General features: G+C 38.3%; 1 protein-coding gene across 3 annotated transcripts in view; it reads left to right on the top strand.

Moving 5' to 3' along the window:
- The window catches only part of MYO1D (myosin ID), a 379,960-nt gene that overhangs the window by 156,806 nt on the left and 196,879 nt on the right, over positions 1-26,275 (top strand). For all 3 annotated transcript variants that reach the window (XM_023182884.2, XM_023182886.3, XM_023182885.3), the window contains exon 16: positions 5,184-5,391. In XM_023182884.2, the coding sequence (XP_023038652.1) occupies positions 5,184-5,391 (208 nt within the window). The remainder of the gene's footprint in view (positions 1-5,183; positions 5,392-26,275) is intronic.

Here is a 26,275-nt window from a genome sequence, read left to right as displayed (position 1 = left end):
CGGGCGAGGTGGCAGGTGCCTGTAGTCCCAGCTACTCGGGAGGCTGAGGCAGGAGAATGGCGTGAACCCGGGAGGCGGAGCTTGCAGTGAGCTGAGATCCGGCCACTGTACTCGAGCCTGGGTGACAGAGTGAGACTCCGTCTCAAAAAAATAAAAAAATATAAAAATAAAAAAAAAATAGATAAACGTTTCACATGTAGTAAGTCACTGAAACTGACAACCACATGAGGAGTATACATTATCCCCATTTTATGTGGCTCATCCAGTGACGATGAGAGAAAAGGTAATATTTTCTACAGTGAATTTTTCCTTTTAGATTTTGCAGATTTTTGCAAGTAGTTTAGGTTTGAACCTAAATTTTTGCTTGTGACTTTTCACTTTCATTTATTTTATTGAGAAAAGAGAGAAGGATTTAAAACATGCTGGTAACCTTAAAGTTAGTCCTTTAGGGAGGTAAAACTCACTGTCAGAAAGCAGATGAGTTCAACTTTTTAATTAGCAAGTTCAGATTGCTGATTTGCCAGAGAACCAGGGTCATGCACTTTGCCGGCATGAAGGAAGGCAGAGTGCCTCTCCCCTGCCATGGGAGCTGAGCAGTGGGGCTATAGGATAGCAATCCAGTTTCTACAGCGTGCCTGAAACAAACACACACCAGCACTACCCATATGATGACCCAGATGTAGACCCCTACTATAGTTTGGTAACGAATTTGAGAGGTTTCTGATTTCGCGTTTTTTCATGTGATATTGTTTGGTATTACCTCTGTCTTTATATTAGAACTTTTTCATTGGGCTTTGATCTCTGCCCCCATCTAGCAAGTGAGTAAGCTTTAAATGATTTCCTTTCATTCATTCTGCAAATATCTATTGCCTCATAGTATAGCAGGCAACATGATAGGCACATGGTATATAGTAGGGAACAAAACAAAGTCCCTGCCTTCATAGTAGCCACAGACTAAGGAGGGAGACTGACATTAAGCAGATAAACCCCCAAATCAGTATGATTACAAGCTGTGATAAATGATGTCAGAAAAGAATAAATAAAACTAGTAGCCTTAGAGAGAATATTGGGGGTAGGGGCTTTGTTGATATACAAAGATCAAGAAAAGACTAAAGGATGAGAAGGAGCCAGACTTTCAAGGACTAGGTAAAATGTATTCCAGGCAGTGGGAACAGCATGTGCAAAGACTCTGGAGCAGGAAGGAGGCAACCGCATTACAGAACCCCAAAGAAGTCAACATGATTGAAGGATAGTGAGGAAGGAAAGCAGCCAAAGACAAAAATGATTTCAAGCTTTTTAGAAAACTACTCTGACCGATGTATGCAGAATGGATTGGAAAGGAAATGGAAAACAATTTAGGAGTCTGTTGTAAACTAGAAGGTGGTTTGCCTTTGAATTGAAGCAGTAAGGATGAGGAGAACTGTAAAAATTTAAATATATTTTGGGGGTAGAGTCAATAGAACTTAATGATGGATTAGAAATCATGATAGAGAGGGAAAGAATAAAAGTATTCTCAGGATCCTGGCTTTAGTAACTGGGTAGATTGAGGTAGGAAAAGACTGAAAGAGTAATTAAGATGCCTTCAAGACCTGTGTAGACATTGGATATATAAATCTGAAGCTCATAACTGAGCGCTAGACTAGGGATGATACACAAATTGAAAGTATATTTTTATATTTTATATACCTATAAAATATATATTTTTGTTTTTATATTTGGAATGTTTTATTAAAAGTAAGTGGACTAGATGAGGTAATGTGGGGAGAGGATACATAGAGAGAAGTCCTGATCTTAGCCTCGGGACATGCCTGCATTTGGGGATATAATAGTAGCCAAAGTAGCCAGAAAATCAGATTGACAAGAAATATCCAGAGAGGCAGAAGGAGAGCATGCTGTCATGGAATCTAAGAAAAGAGATATGTCAAGAAGAAGGAAGTAATTAACTGTAATTAGGGAGTAATTAACAGATGCTGCCTACATATCTACTATTTTAACAAGAAATTTGAAAAGCCCTATGAATGATTTATATTCCTTTAGGTATATACCCAGTAATGGGATTGCTGGGTCAAATGGTATTTCCGGTTCTGAATCTTTGAAGAATTGACTGTCTTCCACAGTAGTTGAACTAATTTACATTCCCACCAATAGTATAAAAGCGTTCCTATTTCTCTGCAACCTTGCCAGCATTTGTTGTTTCTTGACTTTTTACTAATCACCATTCTGACTGGCGTGAGATGGTATCTCATTGTGGTTTTGATTTGCATTTCTCTAATGATCAGTGATGTTGAGATGTTTTTTATATGTTGGCCGCATGTATGTCTTTTTTTGAGAAGTGTCTGTTTATATCCTTTGCCTACTGTTTAATGGGATTGTTTTTTTCTTGTACATACATTTGCTTAATTTCCTTTTAGATTCTGGATATTAGTCCTTTGTCAGATGGATAGATTGCAAAAATTTTCTCCCATTCTGTAAGTTGTCTGTTCGCTCTGATGATAATTTCATTTGCTGTGGAGAAGCTCTTTAATTTGTCATTTTTGCTTTTTTTGCAATTGCTTTTGGTGATTTCATCATAAAGTCTTTGCCCATGCCTATATCCTCAATGGTATTGGCTAGATTTTCTTCTACGGTTTTTATAGTTTGGGGTTTTACATTTAAGTCTTTAATCCATCTTGAGTTAGTTTTTATATAAGGTGTAAGGAAGGGATCCAATTTCAGTTTTCTGTGTATGGCTAGCCAGTTCTCCCAGCATCATTAATTAAATAGGGAATCCTTTCCCCGTTGCTTGTTTTTGTGGATACGTGCACAGATATGTTCATTGAAGCACTATTCAAAATAGCAAAAACATGGAGTCAACCCAAATGCCCATCAATGATAGACTAGATAAAGAAAATGTGGTACACACACACCATGGAATACTATGCAGCCATAAAAAGGAAAGAGGTTAATACCCTTTTCAGGGACATAGATGGAACTGGAAGCCACTATCCTCAGCAAACTAACACAGGAACAGAAAACCAGACCCCCCATGTTCTCACTTATAGGTGGGAACTGAACAACGAGAACACATGGACATATGGGGGTAAATAACACACACTGGGGCCTGTTGGGGTTGGGGTGGGAGAATAGAGATCATCAGGAAGAATAGCTAATGGATGCTGGGCTTAATACCTGGGTAATGGGCTGATTTGTACGGCAAACCACCATGGCACACATTTGCCTGTGTAACAAACCTGCACATTCTGCACATATACCTCAGAACTTAAAAAATAAAATAATTATTAAAAAAAAAAAAGAAAGAAAGAAAGAAAGAAAAGGCCTATGAGAAAACTTTAAAGATTCATGTAAGGCACAAAGCAGAGTAGATCAAGTGTGAAGATATCTCTTGTTCTTGGATAGGACAACTCAACACCATATAAAAATTAATGGATTCGCCAAGTGCAGTGGCTCTTGCCTGTAATCCCAGCATTTTGAGAGGCCAAGGCGGGTAGATCACTTGAGGTCAGGAGTTCAAGACCAGCCTGGCCAACATGGTAAAACCCCATCTCTACTGTTAACACAAAAATTAGCTGGGCATGGTAGGTGCCTGTAATCCCAGCTACTCAGGAGGCTGAGGCAGGAGAATCGCTTGGACTGGGAGGCGGAGGTTGCAGTGAGCTGAGATTGCACCACTGCACTCCAGCCTGGGCAACAGAGTGAGACTCTGTGTCAAAATAATAATAATAGTAATAATAATAATGTATTTAATGTTTCAACTCAATAAAACTATCAAGGGTGGTGGTCTTTAAAAATTGTTTGTTCACTGGATTCTGGTTTTTTTGCCTGGAACTATAAAACTTGATTCTGAAGTTCATATGGAAAAATATGTGTGCCAGAATAACTAGAAAGACCTTTAAAAAAGAAAAGAATTAGGAAAAAACATTAAAATGTACTTGTATCCTCTATAATTAAAACCATGTGGTAGTGATGCACAGATGGACAGACACGGCAATGAAACAGACCAGAAAGTCCGGAAATAAACTGAAGAACATATGATAAAGGCAGCATGTTAATCACAGAGGGGAAAGATGAACTTTTTAATAGTGTTGGAACGGCTAGACAGCCATTTGTTAAAAGATAAAATTAGATCCATACCTCACACCATATACCAAAAAACCCTCTAAATGATCAGAAATCTAAATGTGAAAAAGGAAAACATACAAGTACTAGAAGAAAACATAAATGCATTACTCTGTAACCCAAGTGAAGAAAGCCTTTCATACAATGACTTAAAATTTAGATGTACTATAAGAAAAAAGCTAAATTTGACTACATGTATTAAACAGCTTTGCATGGTGGAAAAAACTCTGTGATAGGCAGCCTTCTAAGATGCCCTCTACCTCCTGGTATCCATGCCCTGTGTAATCCCCTTCCCGTGAGTGTAGGCTAGACCTAGTGATTTGCTTCTGACAAAGTAGAATATGGCAAAAGTGATAGGATGTCACTTTTGAGATTGGGCCACAAAATACTGTGACTCTGTGACTTCTGTCTTGTTCACACTCACACTCAAGCAAGCCGCCGTGTGGTAAGCTGCCTTATGAGAGGCCCACATGGCAAGGAGCCGTTGACTGCTCGTATGTAGAAATGCAATTAATTTTTGTGTGTTGCTCTTATGTGCAGCAACACCGCTTAATTTTCTTTTAGTTATAATAGTTTTTTTTTTTTTTTTAATCTAGAGATCTGCTTGATTTTCTTTGAGGAAAGTTACATTATACATAAGTAGTATCCATTTTGTTTTTCCCTCAGTCATTTACCAATTATCTCTTGGTCTCACTATGTTGACTAGACCTCCAGAGCAATTCCGAGCAGGACCCATGACAGAGCCACCCTTCTCTTGTAGCTGTTTGTAAAAAGAATGCTTCTAAGGTTACCGCTTTATGAACAATATTTGCTGTAGTATTTTGGCAAATAGACTTTATGAGTTTGAGGAAGTCCCTTCTATACCTAGTTTAGTAAGAGTTATCTTAAAGTGTTTTATTTTACTGAAGCCTTTTTTTGCATACCTTATGAGGCTAATGAAATTCTATTGATAGTTTGCTAAGATTTGGTTTGGTTTTTTACGAGGTGTCTTGAATTTTATTGAATAGTTTTCTATTGAGATGACCATATGGTTTTCTCCCTTAACCCTATTTCTTTTTTTCATCCAGGTATAAGATGATCTCTGAATTCACCTGGCCCAACCATGACCTTCCTTCAGATAAAGAGGCCGTCAAGAAACTGATTGAACGGTGTGGTTTTCAGGATGATGTAGCTTATGGGAAGACCAAAATTTTCATTCGAACACCCCGAACGTTGTTTACCTTGGAAGAACTCCGTGCCCAGATGCTCATAAGGATTGTCCTCTTTCTACAAAAGGTAATTTTATATATTTTATATAAGGATAAGATTTTGCTTTTATGTTCTTAAAAATTTGTTGCATATTTTATTTAATTCAAGAAATATTCCTGGATGGTATGTTGTTTTGTGTCTATGCATATCTTGAAATGTTTTCTGTTGCCTTCACACATGGAAAACTTACTTGGTTGCCCAAGTTCAAAATTATTTTATCTTCAAAACTCTGAAGACATTTTGTCTTTAAACTTGGAGAGATGTCTGAACCAGTTTTTCTTTTACCCTTAACTATGTTTTTTCCTTCAGCTTAAATGTGTAAAGGACTTTTTTTTTTTTGTTCTCTCGAGACGGAGTCTCACTCCGTCTCGCCTAGGCTGGAGTGCCGTGGCACATTCTTGGCTTACTACAACCTCCACCTCCAGGGTTCAAGCGATTCTCCTGCCTCAGCCTCCCAAGTAGCTGGGATTACAGACACACACCACCACACCCAGCTAATTTTCATATTTTTAGTAGAGATGGGGTTTCACCACGTTGGTCAGGCTGGTCTCAAACTCGTGACCTCGTGATCTGCGTGCCTCAGCCTCCCAAAGTGCTGGGATTACAGGAATGAGCCACCACGCCTAGTCGCGTAAAGGACTTCTAAACCTTGTAATTAAAAAATGTTGCCAACATGTTTGAAATTGCCTCCTTCGCCTATCATTACCCACTCACCACCACTTGTCCGCAGTGTTGACTCAGTGCTTGTTAGTTGATGGTACCTGTCATCATTGATCTGTGCAAGGCCCCTTCTCATTTCATTCACTCGTTCATGTATTTCTTTTTATCCCCCATAGCCTTTCCCATATCTTCCATATGAACTATTTTAATGCAAAAAATTGTAGAGCTGTATGAAAAATCATGTACCTCTGTGAGGATGTCCTTGGGATATATACCTAGGAGAAAAGTTGCTGGGTCATAGGGCATGTGTATACCTAATTGATATAAATAGTGCCGAGTTGTCGCGCATGAGCCAGTTTGCACCACCAACAGCTGTATGTGAGGGTTACCGCATGCCATATCCCTACCACTATCTTCCAGCTACCTAAATTTTGTCAGATTAATAGAATGATATCTCGTTGTTTTACCTTGTGTTTCTCTGATTACCTTTGAGTTTGATTATCTCATTAAATGCTTCTTTGCTTGCTGCATTTTCCTGTAAACTGTGTGTTCATATTCTTTGTCTAAATTTTCTACTCGAGCTGGTACTTTCTTGTTGATTAGCAGAAATGCCTTCAATATTCCAAACATTAACTTCTTATTTACTTTAGACGTTATATATTCTCCTATTCTGTAAGCATTCTAATGAACTTTATCCATAAGATGCTTTGTTGGACCAAATTCTTAATTTTGACATAATCAAATTCTTCAATATTTTGCCTTATAGTTTGTGATTTGGAATTTTCTTTAAGAAGGCTTTGCATGACTCTCAGTCACAAAGATATTCTGTATTTTCTTCTATGAACTGTATGGTTTTACCTTTCACATTTAGGTCTTTAATTCATTTAGAATCCACCTACATATGTGGTTTTATATAGGAAACTAATTTTATTTTTCTCCATATGGTGAGAAAGTTTTCTCAATATCGTCTACTAAGCAATCTGTCCTTTTCCCATTGATTTGCAGTGCCACTTTTATTATATATTAAGTTCCTGTATGTAGATAGGAAATAGTTTTATTCACACTATCACACACACACACACACATACACACATACACACCCTGTCTGTGTACTCTATTCTGTTCCATCTTTCTATTTGCCTGTTTTTGCACTAATGCAACACAGCTTTTATTATAATATATATTAGTGTATTAGAGAGTTTATCTTTTCTACTTCTTTATTAAGGTTGATTAACCGATACATAGACCTTTATTCTGCAGTATACATTTTAATGTGCATAAGTTTATTAAATTCAATAATTTTTGTTAGGATTGAACTGAATATAGATTAATTTGAAATGATTAACATTTCTACAATATTAAATTATCTATTAAGAGTGTAATATAGATTTACTTAAATCATCTTTGTTAAACTTTAGACTTAGGCCCTATGAATTCGTGGTTAATTCCTAGATACTTTATTATTTTTGTTGCTGGTGTGGATTTTTAAATTATATTTTCTACATGGCAATGTTAGTACAGAGAAATAATATTGACGTATGTTGCTTTATCTAAATCTAGAATTAAACCTTTCTTGATTTATATTTGTTGATTCTGTTGGCTTTCCTAGGTAAACAATTATATCATGTATAAATAATGAGTTTTTTCTTCCAGTTGCCAAGATGTTTCTAAGTGTTGGTTTCTTTTTATTTATTTTGCCTAGAACTCAGGAAAACATTTGGACTGGAATACTAAATTCTGTTTCATCCCAAAACATTTTCCTTCTATTAATTTTTTTAATGTTGCTTTCATTGAGTTCTGTTTTATTTCTCAAGAATGCTTGTAAATTTTCATGTTGGATCTCTGTTTTCTGCCATAGTAAATTATTTTCAAGTATCTATTCTCTGTCTTCAAGTCTTGGAATCCTTTCCCTTGGATCTTAAGTACTTACCTATAGGCTTGTTTTTAGGGGTTTTTGCCCCCACCCCAAGATCTGTTACTATGTCTTTTTTTCTTTCTATCTGTTTAAGAGATTTATTCGAGCTCAGAGTTAGGCTCTGAACCAGGGTGGCCATACCTCTCAGTTTGCTTAGGACAGTCCTGGTTTATGGCAATTGCCTGTTGTGACTATTAGTAGTACCCCTTTTACTCTCAAAGTGTTCCAGTATGGAGAAACTACATAATCACTCTACCCTGGAACGCACTTTCTGTCTACATGGCGCCTGGTAGATTCCTCTTTTTAAATCTACAGCGATAGTTTGTTTACTTCCTTCACAATTGTCAGTGTCCCACACACTTAAGTCTGTGGCAGCTCTGCCAGCCAAAGATGGGCCCGGCTCATACATAAAAAGATACACAAATTCCAGGTGTGCTACTAGGGCTGCAGCCACTAGGCTTCTTCCTTTCCTGGTTCTCTCTGACAGCCCTGTGCTTCTAGAAATGCTGAGTGCCATTACCAGTCCCTACCTCCGCTTTTTTTTCTGGTGAAAAATTAGTCTCTCTCTAGGAAAGAGATTCTAAAAGAGAAGGGACAATGGCTTCAAAAATTATCACGTGTGCAGTGAAGGGAAAACTGTCCAGTCTTCTCTGTGAGACAGATCTCACATTTCTTCACCATAAGGCAGTGGAGTAGGGAATATAAGGGTCTCCTTCCCTATGCTCAAGGAGACCATTGCAGGGTATCTTATGTGTGACCTCCTGATTATGTTTTTTAGATCAACTCCACAGGCCATAAAATTAGAGGAAATTTCTCTGGGCTTTTGGGAATGGATCATCAGTCACCTAACCATGTGATGTGTGTTTTTACTTGTTCTGTATCCTTATAGAAATTTAATGGGAAGTTAGGAGAGACAGTATCAGAAACTGTTATAGTAAACAAAAATCTCCAACAATTGATTTTTATTTCCTTTTAAAATAAAAATAGCTGTACTGATTATATAAATAAATTATGCTCATTGTAAGAACAAATTTAAAACATACAAAAAATGTAAGGGAAAATGTGAACAAGTCACCTAAAACCCCACCATCCAGAGGTAACGTCATTAACATTGTGGTGGTCATCCTTTTTGATATCTTTCTGTGCATATAGACAAACATATATAATATAAACGAGATCATAGTTGATATGAGTGTATTTTTATGATCAACTTTCTCTTTTTTCTGCAATAATTTGTACTCTCTTTTTCCCCCACATTTACCCTCTCTGCCCACATTTCTTCTCACCCCTTATGTTGAGAGTCCTCAAGACTAACCCATTTTGATGATTCACTAAAAGGATTCACAGGACTCAGCATAGTGTTGTACTGATGAATAGAATTTATCACAGCAAGAGGATCAAAGCAAAATCAGCAAAGGGAAAAGGCATAAGGAGTGAGATCCAGAGGAAACCAGGAGCAGGCTTTCAAGAGTCTTCTCCCAGTAGAGTGGTACCAGATGCACTCAATTCCTCCAGCAGCGAGCTGTGTCAACACATGCCAAGTGTTGCCTACCAGGGGAGCTCCTTAGAGACTCAGTACTCAAAGTTTTTGCTGGAAACTGGTCATTTAGGCACCTTCTACCTATCATGTACCAAAATTCCAGATTCTCAGAAGAGAAATCAGGTATTCAGCACAATTTACATTTTTTTTATAAACACAGTTTAAACACAATAAACCAATCTTATCACTTAGGGAAAGTTTTATATCAACGTAGTGAACTATTGACCAGCAAGTTCCCAGACACCAGCCAAGGACCTGTAGGGACCAGCCCCACAGGGTTGGTGGGTTTTTCTCCTTGTGTATGGAGATGAGAGATTGTAGAAATGAAGACACAAGACAAATAAAAGACAGCTGGGCCCGGGGGACCACTACCACCAAGACACAGAGACCGATAGTGACCCCGAATGCCAGGCTACACTGATATTTATTGGATACAAAACAAAGGGGCAGGGTAAGGAGTGTGAGCCATCTCCAGTGAAAGGTAATGTCATGTGGGTCACGTGTCCACTGGGCAGGGGGGCCCTTCCCTGCCTGGCAGCCGAGGCAGAGAGAGGGAGACAGCCTACACCATTATTTCTGCATATCACAGACTTTTAGTACTTTCACTAATTTTGCTACTGCTAGCTAAAAGGCAGAGCCAGGTGTACAGGATGGAACATGAAAACAGACTAGTTAGTAGTGTGACCACTGAAGCACAACATCACAGGCAGATGGTTAGGCCTCCAGGTAACTGCGGGTGGGCCTGACATTAGTCAGGCCCTCCACAAGAGTTGGAGGAGTAGAGTCTTCTCCAAACTCCACCGGGGAAAGGGAGACTCCCTTTCCTGGTCCGCTAAGTAGCGGGTGTTTTTCCTTGGCACTGACGCTACCGCTAGACCATGGTCCGCTTGGCAATGGGCGTCTTCCCAGACGCTGGCATTACCGCTAGACCAAGGAGCCCTCTAGTGGCCCTGTCTGGGCGTGACAGAGGGCTCACACTCTTGTCTTCTAGTCCCTTCTCACTATGTCCCTTCAGCTCCTATCTCTGTATGGCCTGGTTTTTCCTAAGTTATAATTGTAGAGTAAGGATTATTATAATATTGGAATAAAGAGTAATTGCTACAAACTAGTGATTAATGATATTGATATATAATCATGTCTGTGATCTAGATCTAGTATAACTCTTGTTTTATATATTTTATTATACTGGAACAGCTCGTGCCCTCGGTCTCTTGCCTTGGCACCTGGGTGGCTTGCCACCCACAAGGACCAACCTTGCAAGCAGACCACTGTAAGCATAGTAGTCTCAGGCCTGCTATGTAAACTCTTTTCTGGGAACCCCCATAGTTTTCCCTGAACTTTAATAGATATATTTATACATGTAGCCTTCCATACTGGTGCATTCATTTCTATGCACTGGATTCCCAGGAGTGAGATTGTTAAGTGAAGAGTATATATGGTTTTAATCTTAAGAAATCATATTTCAACCCACAATGCAAGTGAACTCTTTTCTCTAAATTTTTTATCACAGTGGCTTTTACCAGGCTATTTAATTTTTTCCATTCTGATCAGTAAGAAATGATACCTTATTTCTACATTTTTTAATTTCCATGACTACCCTTGAGTGTGTGCTTATTGACCTTTTGGATTGCCTCTTGTTACTTATATTCTTGGCCCATTTTTATATTGGGTTGTTCATCTTTTTCCTATGAATTTGTGGGAGCTATCTGTATATAATATGCATTAATATTATGTATCACAGTTAATTTTTTAGAGTTGTCATTTGACTGTGTTCATGTGAACTCTTCCATGTGAAAATTTTCACTCTCAATATAATGAAATTTGTCTTCTTTTTCTTTATAGCATCTGGGTTTCTTCTAAAAAAATTAATAGATCTGGGGGGCTGGGCGCAGTGGCTCACACCTGTAATCCCAGAACTTTGGCAGGCCAAGGTGGGTGGATCATGAGGTCAGGAGATCAAGACCATCCTAGCTAACACAGTGAAACCTCCTCTCTACTAAAAATACAAAAAATTAGCCAGGCGTGGTGGTGGGCGCCTGTAGTCCCAGCTACTCGGAAGGCTGAGGCCGGAGAATGGCGTGAACTCAGGAGGCGGAGCTTGCAGTGAACTGAGATCAGGCCACTGCACTCCAGCCTGGGCGACAGAGTGAGACTCCATCTTAAAAAAAAAAAAAAAAATTATATATAGATCTGGAATTTATTTTTGTACATGATTTTGTTCCAGGTGAATATGAATAACTAAATGTTTTAATTTTGTTTATTTAAACATTTCTCTTTTTTCCACTAAATTGAAATTTCACCTTTGTTCAGTGTTAATCTTTCATACATTCATGAATGTATTTCAGGACTCACCATTTTATTCTACAGTCAATTCCTATGACAATACCATGCTTTTTTTGTTATAGTACAGCATAATAGATTTTAATATCTGAGAACCTGGCTTTAGGTGTATTTTCATACCTTTTCTGTGCCTTAATAGAGATTTAGGCTAAGTGCGGTGGCTCATGCCTGTAATCCCAGCACTTTGTGAGGCTGAGGCAGGCAGATCACTTGAGGCCAGGAGTTCGAAACCAGCCTGGCCAACTATGGCAAAACCCCATCTCTACTAAAAATACAAAAATTAACCGGGTGTGGTAGCGTGCACCTATAATCCCAGCTACTCAGGAGGCTGAAGAACGAGAATTGCTTGAATCAGAGGGAGAAGTTGCAGTGACCCAAGGTTGTGCCACTGCACTCCAGCCTGGATGACAGACTGAGACTCCATCTCAAAAAAAAAAAAAAAATTAGAGATGTATTGGTAAGGTTGTAGAAGGGACAGTCAAAAATGTTGATTGTAGTAGTCTGGTCTCATGCTGCTAATAAAGACATACCCAAGACTGGGTAATTTATAAAGGAAAGAGGTTTAATTGACTCACAGTTCCACGTGACTGGGGAGGCCTCACAATCACGGCAGAAGGTGAAAGGCATGTCTTAACATGGTGGCCGGCAAAGAGAGATGAGAGGCAAGTGTGAAACAGATTTTCTCTTATAAAACCATCAGATCTCGTGAGACTTATTCACTACCATGGGAACAGTGTAGGGGAAACCGCACCCATGATTCAGTTACCTCCCACCAGGTCCCTCCCAGAACATGTGGGAATTATGGGAGCTACAATTCAAGATGAGATTTGGGTGGGGACACAGCCAAACCATATCATTAACTAAAACAAGAACCTCCAAAATTTGTCGTTCTTAGAGAGATACAAACTGTGATACTTTCCAATGCATAAAAAAATGTATAGTCTTCCCCTATCATAATCTAAACTGTTAACTACTCAGTACCAAGAATTACAGATAATTGGCCGGTGCAATGGCTCACACCTGTAATCCCAGCACTTTGGGAGGCCAAGGTGAGCAGCTCACAAGGTCAGGAGATGGAGACCATCCTGGCTGACATGGTGAAACCCCGTCTCTACTAAAAAAATACAAAAAATTAGCCAAGCGTAGTGGCGGGCGCCTGTAGTCCCAGCTACTGGGGAGGCTGAGCTAGGAGAATGGCGTGAACCCGGGAGGCGGAGCTTGCAAGTGAGCCAAGATGGCACCACTGCACTGCAGCCTGGGCGACAGAGCGAGAGTCTGCCTCAAAAAAAAAAAAAAAAGAATTACCGATAATCTGTTTAGTGCACATTGTTTCTCTTAGTATACAGTCAACCCTCTGTATATGCAGGTTTTGCATCCTGTGAATATTGTATTTTCTATCTGCATTGGGGTGAAAAACACCTCTGTGTAAGTGGACCCACACAGTTCAAACCTGAGGTATTTAAGGGTCAACTGTACTCAGTCGTGTGCTTGATATTGTAAGGAATTTGTGAAATGAGTAGAAAGATCTTTTTTAAAAGAAATAACCATCTAGATTGCAAAGACTTTGTGATTTTATAGTGGATAAGTTATAGCAACACAAGTTCATGTCGAAAAATGAAAAAATATAATTTTATATTATTTAAAATGTTATTTTATATTAAATGTAAATCTAAATTGTTGTATCACTGTTGTGTAATACTTTTTGTTACATCTTTACCTCTCTACACATTTATTGCATATTTGTAATAAAATAGCTGACTTAGTCCTTCATAGGATTCCTCAATCTACATTTCCTCAATCAGTCTACTATTACTGGGCATTTAGGCGTTTCCAATTCTTCACTCTCACAGGTCTCATTGCATTGCACATCCCTGTATACCTAGAGCAGTGTTTGACAAATACTAACAATTCAGTAAATGTTAGCTGCTGTTATTACTACTAGTGCTGCTACTACTACCATTGACTATTTCTAAATGTCCTTGATTGTTTTGTTGGAATCAATTCTCAGACACAAAATTGTTGATTTAAAAGATGTACACTTTTAAGATTTTCTATACCTATTTTCAAATGGCCCCTAGAAAGATTGTACCAATTTATGCTCCCACCAACTAATGTGTGAAGGATTTTGTCTCACTGATGCACTATTTTCATTTTTTAAAACACTCTTTGTGAATGACTCAAAACTGGAATATTTTGTCTGAATATTGAAAAATGTATTTTATAAAAAGCCCCAGTTATACTATACCCATTAAAAGAAATAAATCAATGTAGCCAGTGAGATTTTTATAAAGGTCATTCTTCTCTATCTTCCATAATGCACATTTGATTCATTTACCCACATACCCTCTACATTTGAGTTTGTGTATGTGTTCCTTATTTCACATTTAAATGAGAAATCACTAAGATGGTATTTCTAGAAGGCACTGAAGAAACTATATAAATTTTCAAAATTACAGCTTTAAGAAAGGAAGTGCTAAGAAATCAGTAAAGTATGTTGTCATTTCAGCAGCAAACACACGGATGGAGCTGAGTTGAAGTATATAGTGATTTAGCGTATTATGAGATAAATCTGTTCACGTTGATTTTGTTATTTTAGCCTTTTTTCTTCTTCAGCCTGGCCCTTTCTGGTTTGGGATTTATCATTCATCTTCCATGTGTCATATTCATTAATTCCCAGAAAATAAGACACTTATTTGTTGCATGGTTGGGGAAATCCTGAAAGAAGACTGTAGTTTTAACTTTTAACTAATAATTAACAATTAGCTGATTTTTAATGAAAACAATGTACCAAATGCATAACTGAGATTTATAATCCTCTAATATTCTGTAACCATTCAGACTAAAATGTTTTGTTGTCTTGGAAGAGGGATGCGATATGAAAGCCTTCAAAAAACTTCCTTTCTTTTTTGGTAGATACATAGTTTATATTTATGTTCTCATTCTAGGGAATCATAGGGCAAGATCAAAATTGTCAATAGCCAGGCACTGTAGCAGGCATTTGTAATCTCACCTACCCAGGAGGCTAAGGCAGGAGGATCACTTCAGCCCAGGAGTTCAATACCACCCTTGGCAACACAGCAAGACCCCATCTCACAAAAAAAAAACAAGCAAAAGGGATCAAAATTGATATATAAAGTTGTGTTAAGAATGGATTCTCAAAGGGAGATAGAAAAGAATTGAGAAAGTTTGTCTGTTTTTTTTTGTCTGTTAACAACAAATTTGGACAGGTAGATAAATTGGAAGAATAGATTTCTTGACCCAACTATATATAACACAAATAGGTGCCTTTGTGAATTGTGTTTATTTGGGGAAATTGGCCCTTTTTAAAAGGGTATCTATAATTAATTATAGACAGAGATCTTAATTGCTCACTGTGTTACATAGTCGGACCATTTCAGATTGCATAGCTTTGGTTGTAGCTCTAGAAATAGAATCAGCTCCTCCAGTGTAGTTAAGAGGGCAAGGCCCTTCCTCTGTCACTCACTGAAAGCTACTAAACATATAAATTATTTCTCAAAATGGTAATATCTTAAGACTCTAATCATTTTCCTCTGAGCAATTTGTAGGTAACTTAGCATCACAGTTACAGCTTATGAATTCTACAGCAGCAAGAACTGTCAACTCTTTGGAAATTTAAATTATGCTGCCCTTTACCTGCTCCACATTCCATGCTATGAGTTTTCCAGTTTTTTTTCAGGCCTAAATGTGACTCGCAGCTTGTAGCATCCATGATACAGTGAACCGTGGGGTCCACAGTCAAGCTTGAATTTGAAGTCAGTTGGCAGTCTTCCATTGTACTTGTGTGAAACTACAGACATGTCTTTACAGGAAATAATAGAAATCCTTGCTGTAAATATTCAGATGTATTCAGTCCCAAGAATTTATTGGTGCTTATCTGGTAGACTCCTAATTAGAGGATGATAGTAATTCGATTATTAAATCATTGCAAAATTGATGCAATTCCAAAAGCAGAATAGCAGTGGGGGGCGAGGAGGGACAAAGGAATGAGTGGAGAAGAAAGTCTATGGAAAGACATGAAAGAGAAAAAGATATGAAAAAGATAAAGCCAAGAACAGGGGGAAAAAAGCCTCAAGCTAGTGAAATAAAATATTCAAGATATAGGCTAAAATTATATGATTGTTTCTAATTTTATGTGGAATTCAAGGTGGAATTATAGGGGGTAGTTAGGGATCTTTTCTTAATTCAAAGTAATAAACATTTGGCCTTCCCCTAGCAAACTAATATTATGAAAATATTATTCAAAAATAGGGCTATGTGATTTTATCAATAAATCAGTGCATGCATAATGTGTATACAAATAGCAGGCATACCATGTACGTATATGCACACAAGTATAATAGTGGGAAAGGAAAAACAGAAGCATGTAAAACTCAGCATCGTTTTCGTGCTGGTTCATGGGAAAATTTTTTTCTGTTCTTTTTTTTTTTTTTTTTTTTTTTTTTGAGACGGAGTCTCGCTCTGTCGCCCGGGCTGAAGTGCAGTGGCCGGATCTCAGCTCACTGCAAGCTCCGCCTCCCGGGTTTTACGCCATTCTCCTGCCTCAGCCTCCCGAGTAGCTGGGACTACAGGCACCCGCCACCTCGCCCGGCTAGTTTTTTGTATTTTTCAGTAGAGACGGGGTTTCACCGTGTTAGCCAGGATGGTCTCGATCTCCTGACCTCGTGATCCGCCCGTCTCGGCCTCCCAAAGTGCTGGGATTACAGGCTTGAGCCACCGCGCCCGGCCTTTTCTGTTCTTATATCAGGATTAGCTGTACTTCTCCCAGGCCACTGTCCTCAAACCGGTAGTCGTATTATGGGGAGGAGCCAGGCTGCTGCGTAGTCTCCTTGTGAGCTTTCCTTAAGCAGTGAAGTATTCCTGCACTTAAATGTTTCTAGTGGTTTCTACTTTTGATTGATACTGGTTGACACAGATACAGTTGAACATGAAAACATGCTAAGGTAGTCATCTATTGGAGTTGTGTTAAGAGTACTGTACTTTGGCAGGGCATGGGGGCTCACGCCTGTAATGCTAGCACTTTGGGAAGCCAAAGCTGGAGTATTACCTGAGGCCAGGAGTTCGAGACCAGCCTGGGCAACATAGCGAAACCCCATCTCTACTTAAATAAAAATAAAATATTAACTGAGCATAGTGGAGCACACCTGTAGTCCCAGCGACTCAGAAGACTGAGGCAGGAAGATCACTTGAGCCCAGGAGTTCTAGGCTATGGTAAGACATGATTGCACCACTGAATTTCAGCCTAGGTGACAGAGTGTGAGCCTGTCTCTAAAAAAAAAATGAATTAAGTTTTAAAAAGAGTAATGTACCTTAAAAATAAAGAATAGATGAATTATGTCAAATTACTTTTCAACAGATATCAGGATGCTCATGTCATTTTTTTCTCTTGAATTATCAGTACAAAGAATTCTAACCAATTTGATAGCAGTATGATGTTTGCCTAACAAGATAAAATGGACACTTCTCCTTTTTTGTCTGTATTTTGGAACAGTCTAGCCTTGGAGTTAATCTGTTGAGGTTAAACTCCCTTGTGAAGCCATCTGGAAGGGGGTGTTTGTTGGAGCGTAACTCTTCAGCAGCTTACTCTAGTTCTTTGTGATAATTGATCTGTTTTTATTTTGTGGGATTAGTTTTGGTAATTTATATTTTCCTAGAAAATCATTCAGATTCTCTAATTGAACAGAATTAAACAAAGTAGTCTCTTACATTTCTTCTCATTTCCCTTGAATCTGTAGGCATTCCCTCTTACCATTTCTTGTTTTGTGAATTTAATTTATGCTTATTATCTTTTTTCTTCATCAACTTTAGTGAATGATGTATAGTATTATTTTTTCCTCAGAAAATCAGCTCTGATTTATTTATTCTACCATTTTCTTTTTCTTTTCTTTCTTTTTTTTTTTTTTTTTTTTGAGATGGAGTATCACTCTGTCATCTAGGCTGGAGTGCAATGGCGTGATCACAGCTCACTGAAACCTCCACCTCCTGAGTTCAAGCGATTCTCCTGCCTCAGCCTCCCAAGTAGCTGGGATTACAGGCGCACACCACCATAACTGGCTAATTTTTGTATTTTTAGTAGAGACAGGGTTTCACCATGTTGGCTAGGCTGGTCTCGAACTCCTGACCTCAAGTGATCCACCCGCTTTGGCCTCCCAAAGTGCTGGGATTACAAGCATGAGCCACCGTGTCCGGCCCATTTTCTTATTTCTAATTTATTAGTTTTTTTCTTTTATCAATTCCTACCCTTTTTGGAATATAAAGAGCAGAGGCAATCAATTTATCTTTCTCCAACTTCTGGAATTGAATCCTTCGTTCAGTTTTTTCTTTCACATTTATTAGTAATGAACTAGAAATTTGTTGTGGATCTGCTTCTATTGTATCTGTATCAGGGGTTCCCAACCCTTGTGCCACAGACCGGTACTGGTTTGTGGCCTGTTAGGAACTGGGCCCCACAGCAGGAGATGAGCGGAGGGCAAGCAAGCTCCACGTCCTGTCAGATGAGCAGCGGCATTAGATTCTCATGGAGCAGGAACCCTGTTGTGTGTGAAATGCCCATGCAAGGGATCTAGGTTGTACACTCCTTATGAGAATATGATGCCTGATGATCTGGTGGAACAGTTTCATCCCAAAACCATCCCCTACCACCTCCCAGTCCATAGAATAATTGTCTTCCATGAAACTGGTCCTTGGTGCCAAAAAAGTTGGAGACTGCTGATCTGTAGGACCTGATGTATTATTATTTAATTATTTTTTATGTTTAGATTTTCTTTTTCCCTAAAAGTTGTTTTAAAAATTTTTTAAAAATCATTTCCAGGTGATAAATGTTTTGTGTATGTATTTTCTTTCATTTTCTAATTTTGTTCTTAATTTTTAGTTTTACTGCTTTGTGATCACAGAATGTTAAATGTTCCGTTTCTACTTTCTGGAATGTATTGAGGTTTACTTTAGGGCCTGGTATACAGTGATTTTTTTGTGAGTATAATGTGAAATAAGGTGTATGTTCTTTTTTAATATTTTTATTATGGAAAATTGCAAATATTAACAAAAATAGGAAGAACAGTTTAATGAATCTCCATGTTTCCATCACCCAGTTTCAACAATTAACAATATTTTGTCATTCTTACTTTAATACCCACCTCATGCTTTTATGTGTGTTTGTTTTGGTTTGGTTGAAGTTTTTAAAGAACATCCCAGATATCTTTTGTCACCCTTAAATACCAATCTATAGATAAGGACTTTATAGATAAGGACTTCATACTGTTATCATACCATATAAAATTAATAATCCCTAGTTTCTGTTTATTGTTCCCAGTTGACTGGAAACTGTCTTTTTACAGATGGGTAGGGATAGGCGTGGCCACCCGCAGAGCTGAGGCAGGAATGAGAAAGGAGCGCACTCATCTTTATCAAAGGGCAGCGTCAACACCTAAGGCAGGGAGTGGTTCCTGGCAGTCTTGACAGTTATCTCTGTCATTTGGGGGTTTTGTTCCCATGTATTTCAGAAACTTGATATGTAATATTAATTATGATTTTCAGTGACGTATCATTTCATCTTTAAAAATTGCATGTTTTAAAGATGGCTTATGGGCCGGGCACGGTGGCTCATGCCTGTAATCCCAGCATTTATTTGGAGGACAAGGCAGGCGGATGACGAGGTCAGGAGTTCAAGACCAGCCTGGCCAACATGGTGAAACCCCGTCTCTACTAAAAATACAAAAATTAGCCAGGCGTGGTGACGTACGCCTGTAATCCCAGCTATTCGGAAGGCTGAGGCAGGAGAATTGCTTGAACCCAGGAGACGGAGGTTGCAATGAGCCAAGATGGCACCACTGCACTCCAACCTAGGTAACAGAGTAAGACTCATCTTGGAAAAAGAATAAAAATTAAAATAAATGTGACTTATGTATGGCGAGGACTGGCCTGGTTGGTTTGTCTTAATTAACAATTTTATATTATTTATATGTTCTTATATTTATTTGTTAAATTTGCATTTTGCATTTTTTATTATTGGATTATATTATGGCTTTAGCTCCCTTATCACAAGAAAGATCTTGTGAAGGACTAAAAGTGGCTCATTAAAGCATAAACATATAATGAAAATAGTAAATTCTGAAACTGAGAATAATGTAATAACTGTTAATTATAGGTAGAATCAAAGGTTAATACAGTGTAATCATTTTCACTGAGTATAATAATTTTGTAAACCAGCCAAAAGAAAAAGTGTGAATAGAATCATTATCTGAAAATTGGATTTTATTGGTTTTATCATTCATTTGCCTAATGTTTTATTTGTTAGGAAACTGTCAGGTAGAGACATTAAGCCATGGGGGCTTTCATATGATTTCTAAACAAAGCACTCTGACTTCTTTGTAAAACCAATCAAGTGTTTTATTTCTAAGACTAAAAGCAAAATAATTATTTCTCATATAAAATTGATTATTTTTGTCCTAAAAAAAAAAAAAAAAGGAGGAAAGGAAGGGAAGGGAGGGGAGGGGAGGGGAGGGGAGGGAAGGGAAGGGAAGGGAAGGGAAAGGAGAAAAGAAAGAAAACACAAAACCTACTAATATGGTAGCTAATATTTCCTGAGTGATAGACACTATTCTGGTTACTTTACTATTCTCGTTATTTAACTAAGTCATTACCAAGAACCTTGTGAATAAGTGTCAATTATTATTTCCATTTAATAGATGAGGAAGCTAAAGCCACTGAGTGGTTAAGGACCTTGACAGAGGTCACACACGGTAAACACCAGAGCTGGGATTTGAACCTAAGAGGCCTGCTTCCCACACACACTCTTTTGACTGCTGTATACTTTTGTACCATAGTGGCATCATTTGAGAAACAGCTATGACTCACACTATTGAAAAGTTTGAAAAACTAGTCACAAAGGTGATGCGTTCAGAGGATGTCCTCAAAGGTGATGTGCATCATGCTCGCAAAGAAAGCAGAATGTAATTTGCAAAATTGCTTTATTAAATAGCCTTGGTAAACAGATAATGTCTTCTGAGTTCTTCACTGTCAAGTGTGTGGACTAAGATACAATAAGTAACACAATTGGAAAAAAACCCTGATGTTGAAGTGTGAATCAGCTCTTGACATATGTATAGTAACAAAAAGTGATTGATGACTTTTTTTTTTTTTTAACTGAGAATACATGCTCCAGGAGAAGAGATTTTTGTTTGTTTTGGAAAAAGTGACTTTTGAGCTATGGGTAGGTTGGGAAAGGTGCATTTACAAAGCGACCAACAAAGCATAAGCTGAAACAGGAAGCTGGGCTATGATACTGTGCAATGAAAGAGGTTGCCTGCCCCCAGTGCTAGTCCCTTCATTGCTTTATTGATGGGGAATATTTATGGTCAAAAATATGCTGCTTGATCTTGACTGAGTGTTGAAAGAAACAAAAGCATACCTTTGATTGAATGGTGGCCATTGACTCCCTATTTTTCCAATATGCTGTGAGAAGAAATGGGCAGCATTTACAACACTGTGACATGTGGCTATGCAGGAAAATGTGTTCACATGCATTTTAAAATGAGTAATAAATGTGGATTTGTTCATTCATTACTGAATGGAAACAAGAAAATGAACAAGACAAAGCTCCATCCAGAAGCTGACAACCCAGCCAGGGGGGAGATGTGTTAGCACCCAAACCAGTGAAATGGAGTAATTATGAGGCCCTAGGGTAGGCAGTGACTGCCAGATGGGCTCAGAGAACAAGCACCTACCTGAGCTGGGGAGAGGACACTTCCTGGAAGAAGTTTGCCAAAATCTTAATTAACTCTGTTAGATTCACATCTTACTTGAAAACACATTAACAGGGAGGACAGATCTTAATCTGTATTTCATAAACCATTTATACAGATTGAGTTCATTAGAGCTGGAACTTGACGTTATAGTGGGTTAACTGTCACTAAAGCTAGTGGGTAAAATGGACTTCCTTTGACAAATACAGAGAGCAAAGTTTTCTACAAAAATATTCAAACAAATATTGTTTTCTGTAACAAACATAGACTAGTCTTGGTCTTTGGAATGACTAAAACAGCGTTTCCATATTACAGGAAAGTGCTTGCCCTGCATAGCACACAGCCAAGTGGGTAACTAGCAAGCAAACACACGTGGCAGCAGTGCCACATAGAAGGACAGAATTAAACTTAGAATAACTTGAATTTTATAGCAGGTATATAAATATTTACTAACCTTTTCCTTATTTATCTAACAAGATGTAAAGAGCTAGCTCAGGACTTGTCTTCTCAAAGCACCTGGATCAACTAGCTCCCATTCTGTCAAGGTTCTTCATTACTAACTACTAGTTGAGCTTGGCAGCCTCTGATTTGGTTATACTTTTTTTGTGATGGTGTATAACGTTCTGTTTCCACGTTATACTGTGCATAGTCTTCTGCACCTTTTTTTTTTTCCACTGAGAATAATGTTTTTAAAATTTTTATAGGTCCATAAGTGTACTAATAGCTTATTTCCTTTTGCTTATGTTATTTTACTATTAAATAGTCACAGTTTATTTAATTTCCTAATAATAGTCAGTTTTTCCATTTTTTGTCATTCTATGAAATGCCACAGTGAACATTTTTGTACATGTCCTCTTGTCTGCAAGTGAATAGGTCTCCAAAGAGCTTACCTTAGAAAATTCTACAAAATGCCACAATATGCAAGCACACATTCCATTAGCTATCATAGTGATAATGTCATCACATGTGATATAGTCTCTGGAAAATTCTATCATAGGCTGAGAGGGTGAGAATTTAAAAGGCAAATAACCTGCTGGTATTCTTACAAAATTAGTTTTTATCTTGAAAATCTCCTAAAAGGAAAGGGTCTCGCAGTGCTCAGGGTTCCCCGACCACACTTTGAGAACTACTACTCTTGAGTATATACCCCAGATAGCAAATGCTAGGTTGTAGAGTCTGCACATTTTTAAGTTCACTAAAGTTTGCCCAGTTGCTTTCCAAAATAATTGCACCAGTTTATGCTCACCAAGAAATACATGAAAGCTTTTATTCTTCTACATCCTTATCAACAATTCACATTGGCAGATTTTTAAATTTTGGCCAATCAAATTTTGATTCCTGAATATGACCTTTACTTTCTTACAAACTCAGCTGTGCATAGGAGTGTTTGTTACATTGTTGTAGTAATAGGGATATCAAGTAACCTATTCTTCTACCTTCTTGCCATACTCAGTGGAAATCCTACTGTAAGTTTTAGAGAGAAGTGGTGTGATCAGTTTGTGAGTGTTAAATAGATCTGTATCAAGGAAACATTAGAAGTCAATAAGACAAGGAAGGATGGCTAATTAAGAGCCTGTTGCTGTAATCTAAGGCAGGGGTCCCCAGTCTCCGGGTGGCAGACTGCTACTGGACTATGGCCTGTTAGGAACCAGGCCTCACAGCGGGAGGTGGGCGGCAAGTGAGCGAACATTACCACCTGAGCTCCGCCTCCTGTCAGATCAGTGGCTCATTGGATTCTCATAGGAGCATGAACCCTATTGTGAACTGTGCATGTGAGGGATCTAGGTTGTGCACTCTTTATGAGAATCTAACTAATGCCTGATGATCTGAGGTAGAACAATTTCATCCTGAAACCACCCCACCCCTGCCACCCTGGTCCATGGAAAAATTGTCTTCCACGAAACTGGTCCCTGATGCCAAAAAGGTTCGGAACCACTGATCTAGGGGAAAGCTGATGAGAATCTAAATTGCAGCAGTGGTAGTTAAGATGCAATAAAATGTGAGAAATATTTAGGAGACCATGAAATAATTAGCAGACCATGATAGTTGTTGGACAGGAGATTGATGAAAGGCAGGAATCAGTGATTCCCAGGTTTCCAGCTTAGAGTCCTGGATAGCTGGTATCACTGACAACTGAGATAGAGGTAGAAGGTACAGAAGCAGGGGCATATCTGGAAGATGGTAATAGTGTGGGGTATGATGTAGTCGAGGTGCCTATGAGACGTTCAAGTAGAGGTGACCAGCAAGTAGTTGGATATATGAGTCAGAGAAACAAAAGGAGGTAGCAAATTTTAAATAAGAAGAAACAGTCAGCAGCATCAGACATCGTAGATATGTCCAACTGAAAGCTGAAAGGTGCTCACCTAGTCTGGAAATTAGTAGGTCATTGATTTATTAATTACCAGCATGTTAAAGTTGGTCAGGATGAGCTCAGAGTAGAAGAAAAACCAGGTACCAAATTCCTTCAGTGAGGAAACAAAAGTGTTTTGAACATGTATTGGTGAATCATGGAAATGAAAATAGGTATAGGAAAAAGGTGTTCCTAATGAAGAAACCAAGAAGCATTAATTTTCCATAAGACATTTAGTAAATGTTGAAACATTGAAGACTTATCCCTACATATATTACTAAGCAGCACTATTAGAATAGCATTACTATGTACAAGTCATTGAACTTACTATGGTGAAAAAAATCTCAGTTGATTTATAATATAAACCTATAACTGGTCCATTTAGTATTTAACATATTGGCAAATGTAAAGCCCTTTCAGAACAACAAAAATGCTTCAGCACAAATTTAACATTGAAGCAACAGTACATTCCCCCCCACCTGGCCCCACTCTCCTTTTTTCTCTTCCCACTTACTTGGTGAATAAAACGATAAAAGCATATTTGGAAAATAATGGTGACATGTCAAAAATAATTTGTTTCTTATTTATCTCCTCTCAGACACTGCCAATAAGAAACCATTGCCACCCCATCCCCAGCCTACTCTGCTGTAAGTTGGAAGCAGATGATTTGCTCTCCTGAAAGAGCAGCAAATCCGTTGCCTGGGTGATATCTCATTACTAAGGCAACCAATTTGGCGCATCAGTGTGAATCTCAATTTTAAAATGTAATTATGCCAAGAGATGTACATGTGCTTGAGGTTTACTTAAAAGAAATCTGTTCTCCTTTGCAAGGAAAACATTTCCTATGTTAGGTGAAAAAAGGGGAAATACCGCTTTTATTCTTTGCTAGCTAAAATACACCTTTCAGTTGAGCCCCCACTATGTTTAGTAAAACAGCTTGCATTGATTTCTCCCTCACCACTTTCTTTTTTTTTAACTTGAGGTGTTCCCTTTCCAAGACACTTCTCTCTTGAGACGTGTCACTCATAACCCAACAGATGTTGTCTCCATGACGACACTTTCTGGCCCCTATAGGTTGTGGTAGGAAAAAAAGGAAGGAAAAAAATGGCTACATTTTCATTTCACTTTTCTTTTTTAATTGCTACAAGCTCAAGAGATTTGACTCTTTGTAAGGAATTAATTAATGAAGGGGAAGTCATTTTATGAATAGATGCTTACATTAAATTACAAAACTTCTGAACAATTTAATGAGAATTGCTATCCCAACCTCAAATGAAAGGTCTTATAGATAAGATGTATACAATCAAAAGCTTGTCTGGAGGAAGACTGTATTACAGAGGTAGCTGAAGATCCGCACAGCCAAGCCAAGTAAAATCCCAGTGAATTACTGCTGAGCAATTATTTTTCTCTTCCTTGCCAACAATAAAACATTTGTTTAAAAATAAAAAGGGCATATTTTGATGGAGGGAGTATTTAATTATCAACCTTATTAAAGAATGCCTATTAAATAATGAAATCCTTGCAGCTCATTAAGTTTCCCATTTGTTACAGATGCCAGGAAGCTCAAGGCTCAGATTTATATGTAAATCCAGGAACCATCCTCAGTTTGGGAGTTTCAGTGGAACTGACTCCCTTTCCTTCCTACAACCCTGCCCCTGTTGCCCAGCTGTCCTTTTATTCTTACTTTGATAATTCAGTTGTCTGTATACTTTTTGGGTAAGTTCCCTCTAATCCTTTGAAAAAATAATTAGGGGCCGGGAGCAGTGGCTCACGCCTGTAATCCCAGCACTTTGGGAGGCTGAGGCAGGCGGATCACGAGGTCAGGAGATCGAGACCATCCTGGCTAACACAGTGAAACCCCATCTCTACTAAAAATACAAAAATTAGCTGAGCGTGGTGGCAGGCGCCTGTAGTCCCAGCTACTTGGGAGGCTGAGGCAGGAGAATGGTGTGAACCCGGGAGGCGGAGCTTGCAGTGAGCCGAGATCAAGCCACAGCACTCCAGCCTGGGCGACAGAGGAGACTCCATCTCAAAAAAATAAATAAATAAATAATAATTAGGTAACAAATATTAAAGGCAATGATGAAAATCCTTTATTGTAATAGCCATTCACTGCTTAGTCACCATGCTGACATTTAATGTAAAATATCACCCTAAAAAAGATTTTTAAAACAGACTTTTCTGAAAAGAAACAGCTTTTCTAAAGTATGTAATTTTGCCCATGTTTCACTGAGGTAAGAAACCTTATAGGTGTCAAAATATATCCTGTTTACCAAGTTAGGTACATAGTGGCATATATGTGGTTTACGTGTGAAGCCTACAGTATTGAGGTTTATTTTATTCTCTTC

Source organism: Piliocolobus tephrosceles, chromosome 16 (genome assembly GCF_002776525.5).
Source record: "Piliocolobus tephrosceles isolate RC106 chromosome 16, ASM277652v3, whole genome shotgun sequence".
Taxonomy (NCBI): Eukaryota; Metazoa; Chordata; class Mammalia; order Primates; family Cercopithecidae; genus Piliocolobus; species Piliocolobus tephrosceles.
This window is presented reverse-complemented; position numbering and strand designations above follow the sequence as displayed.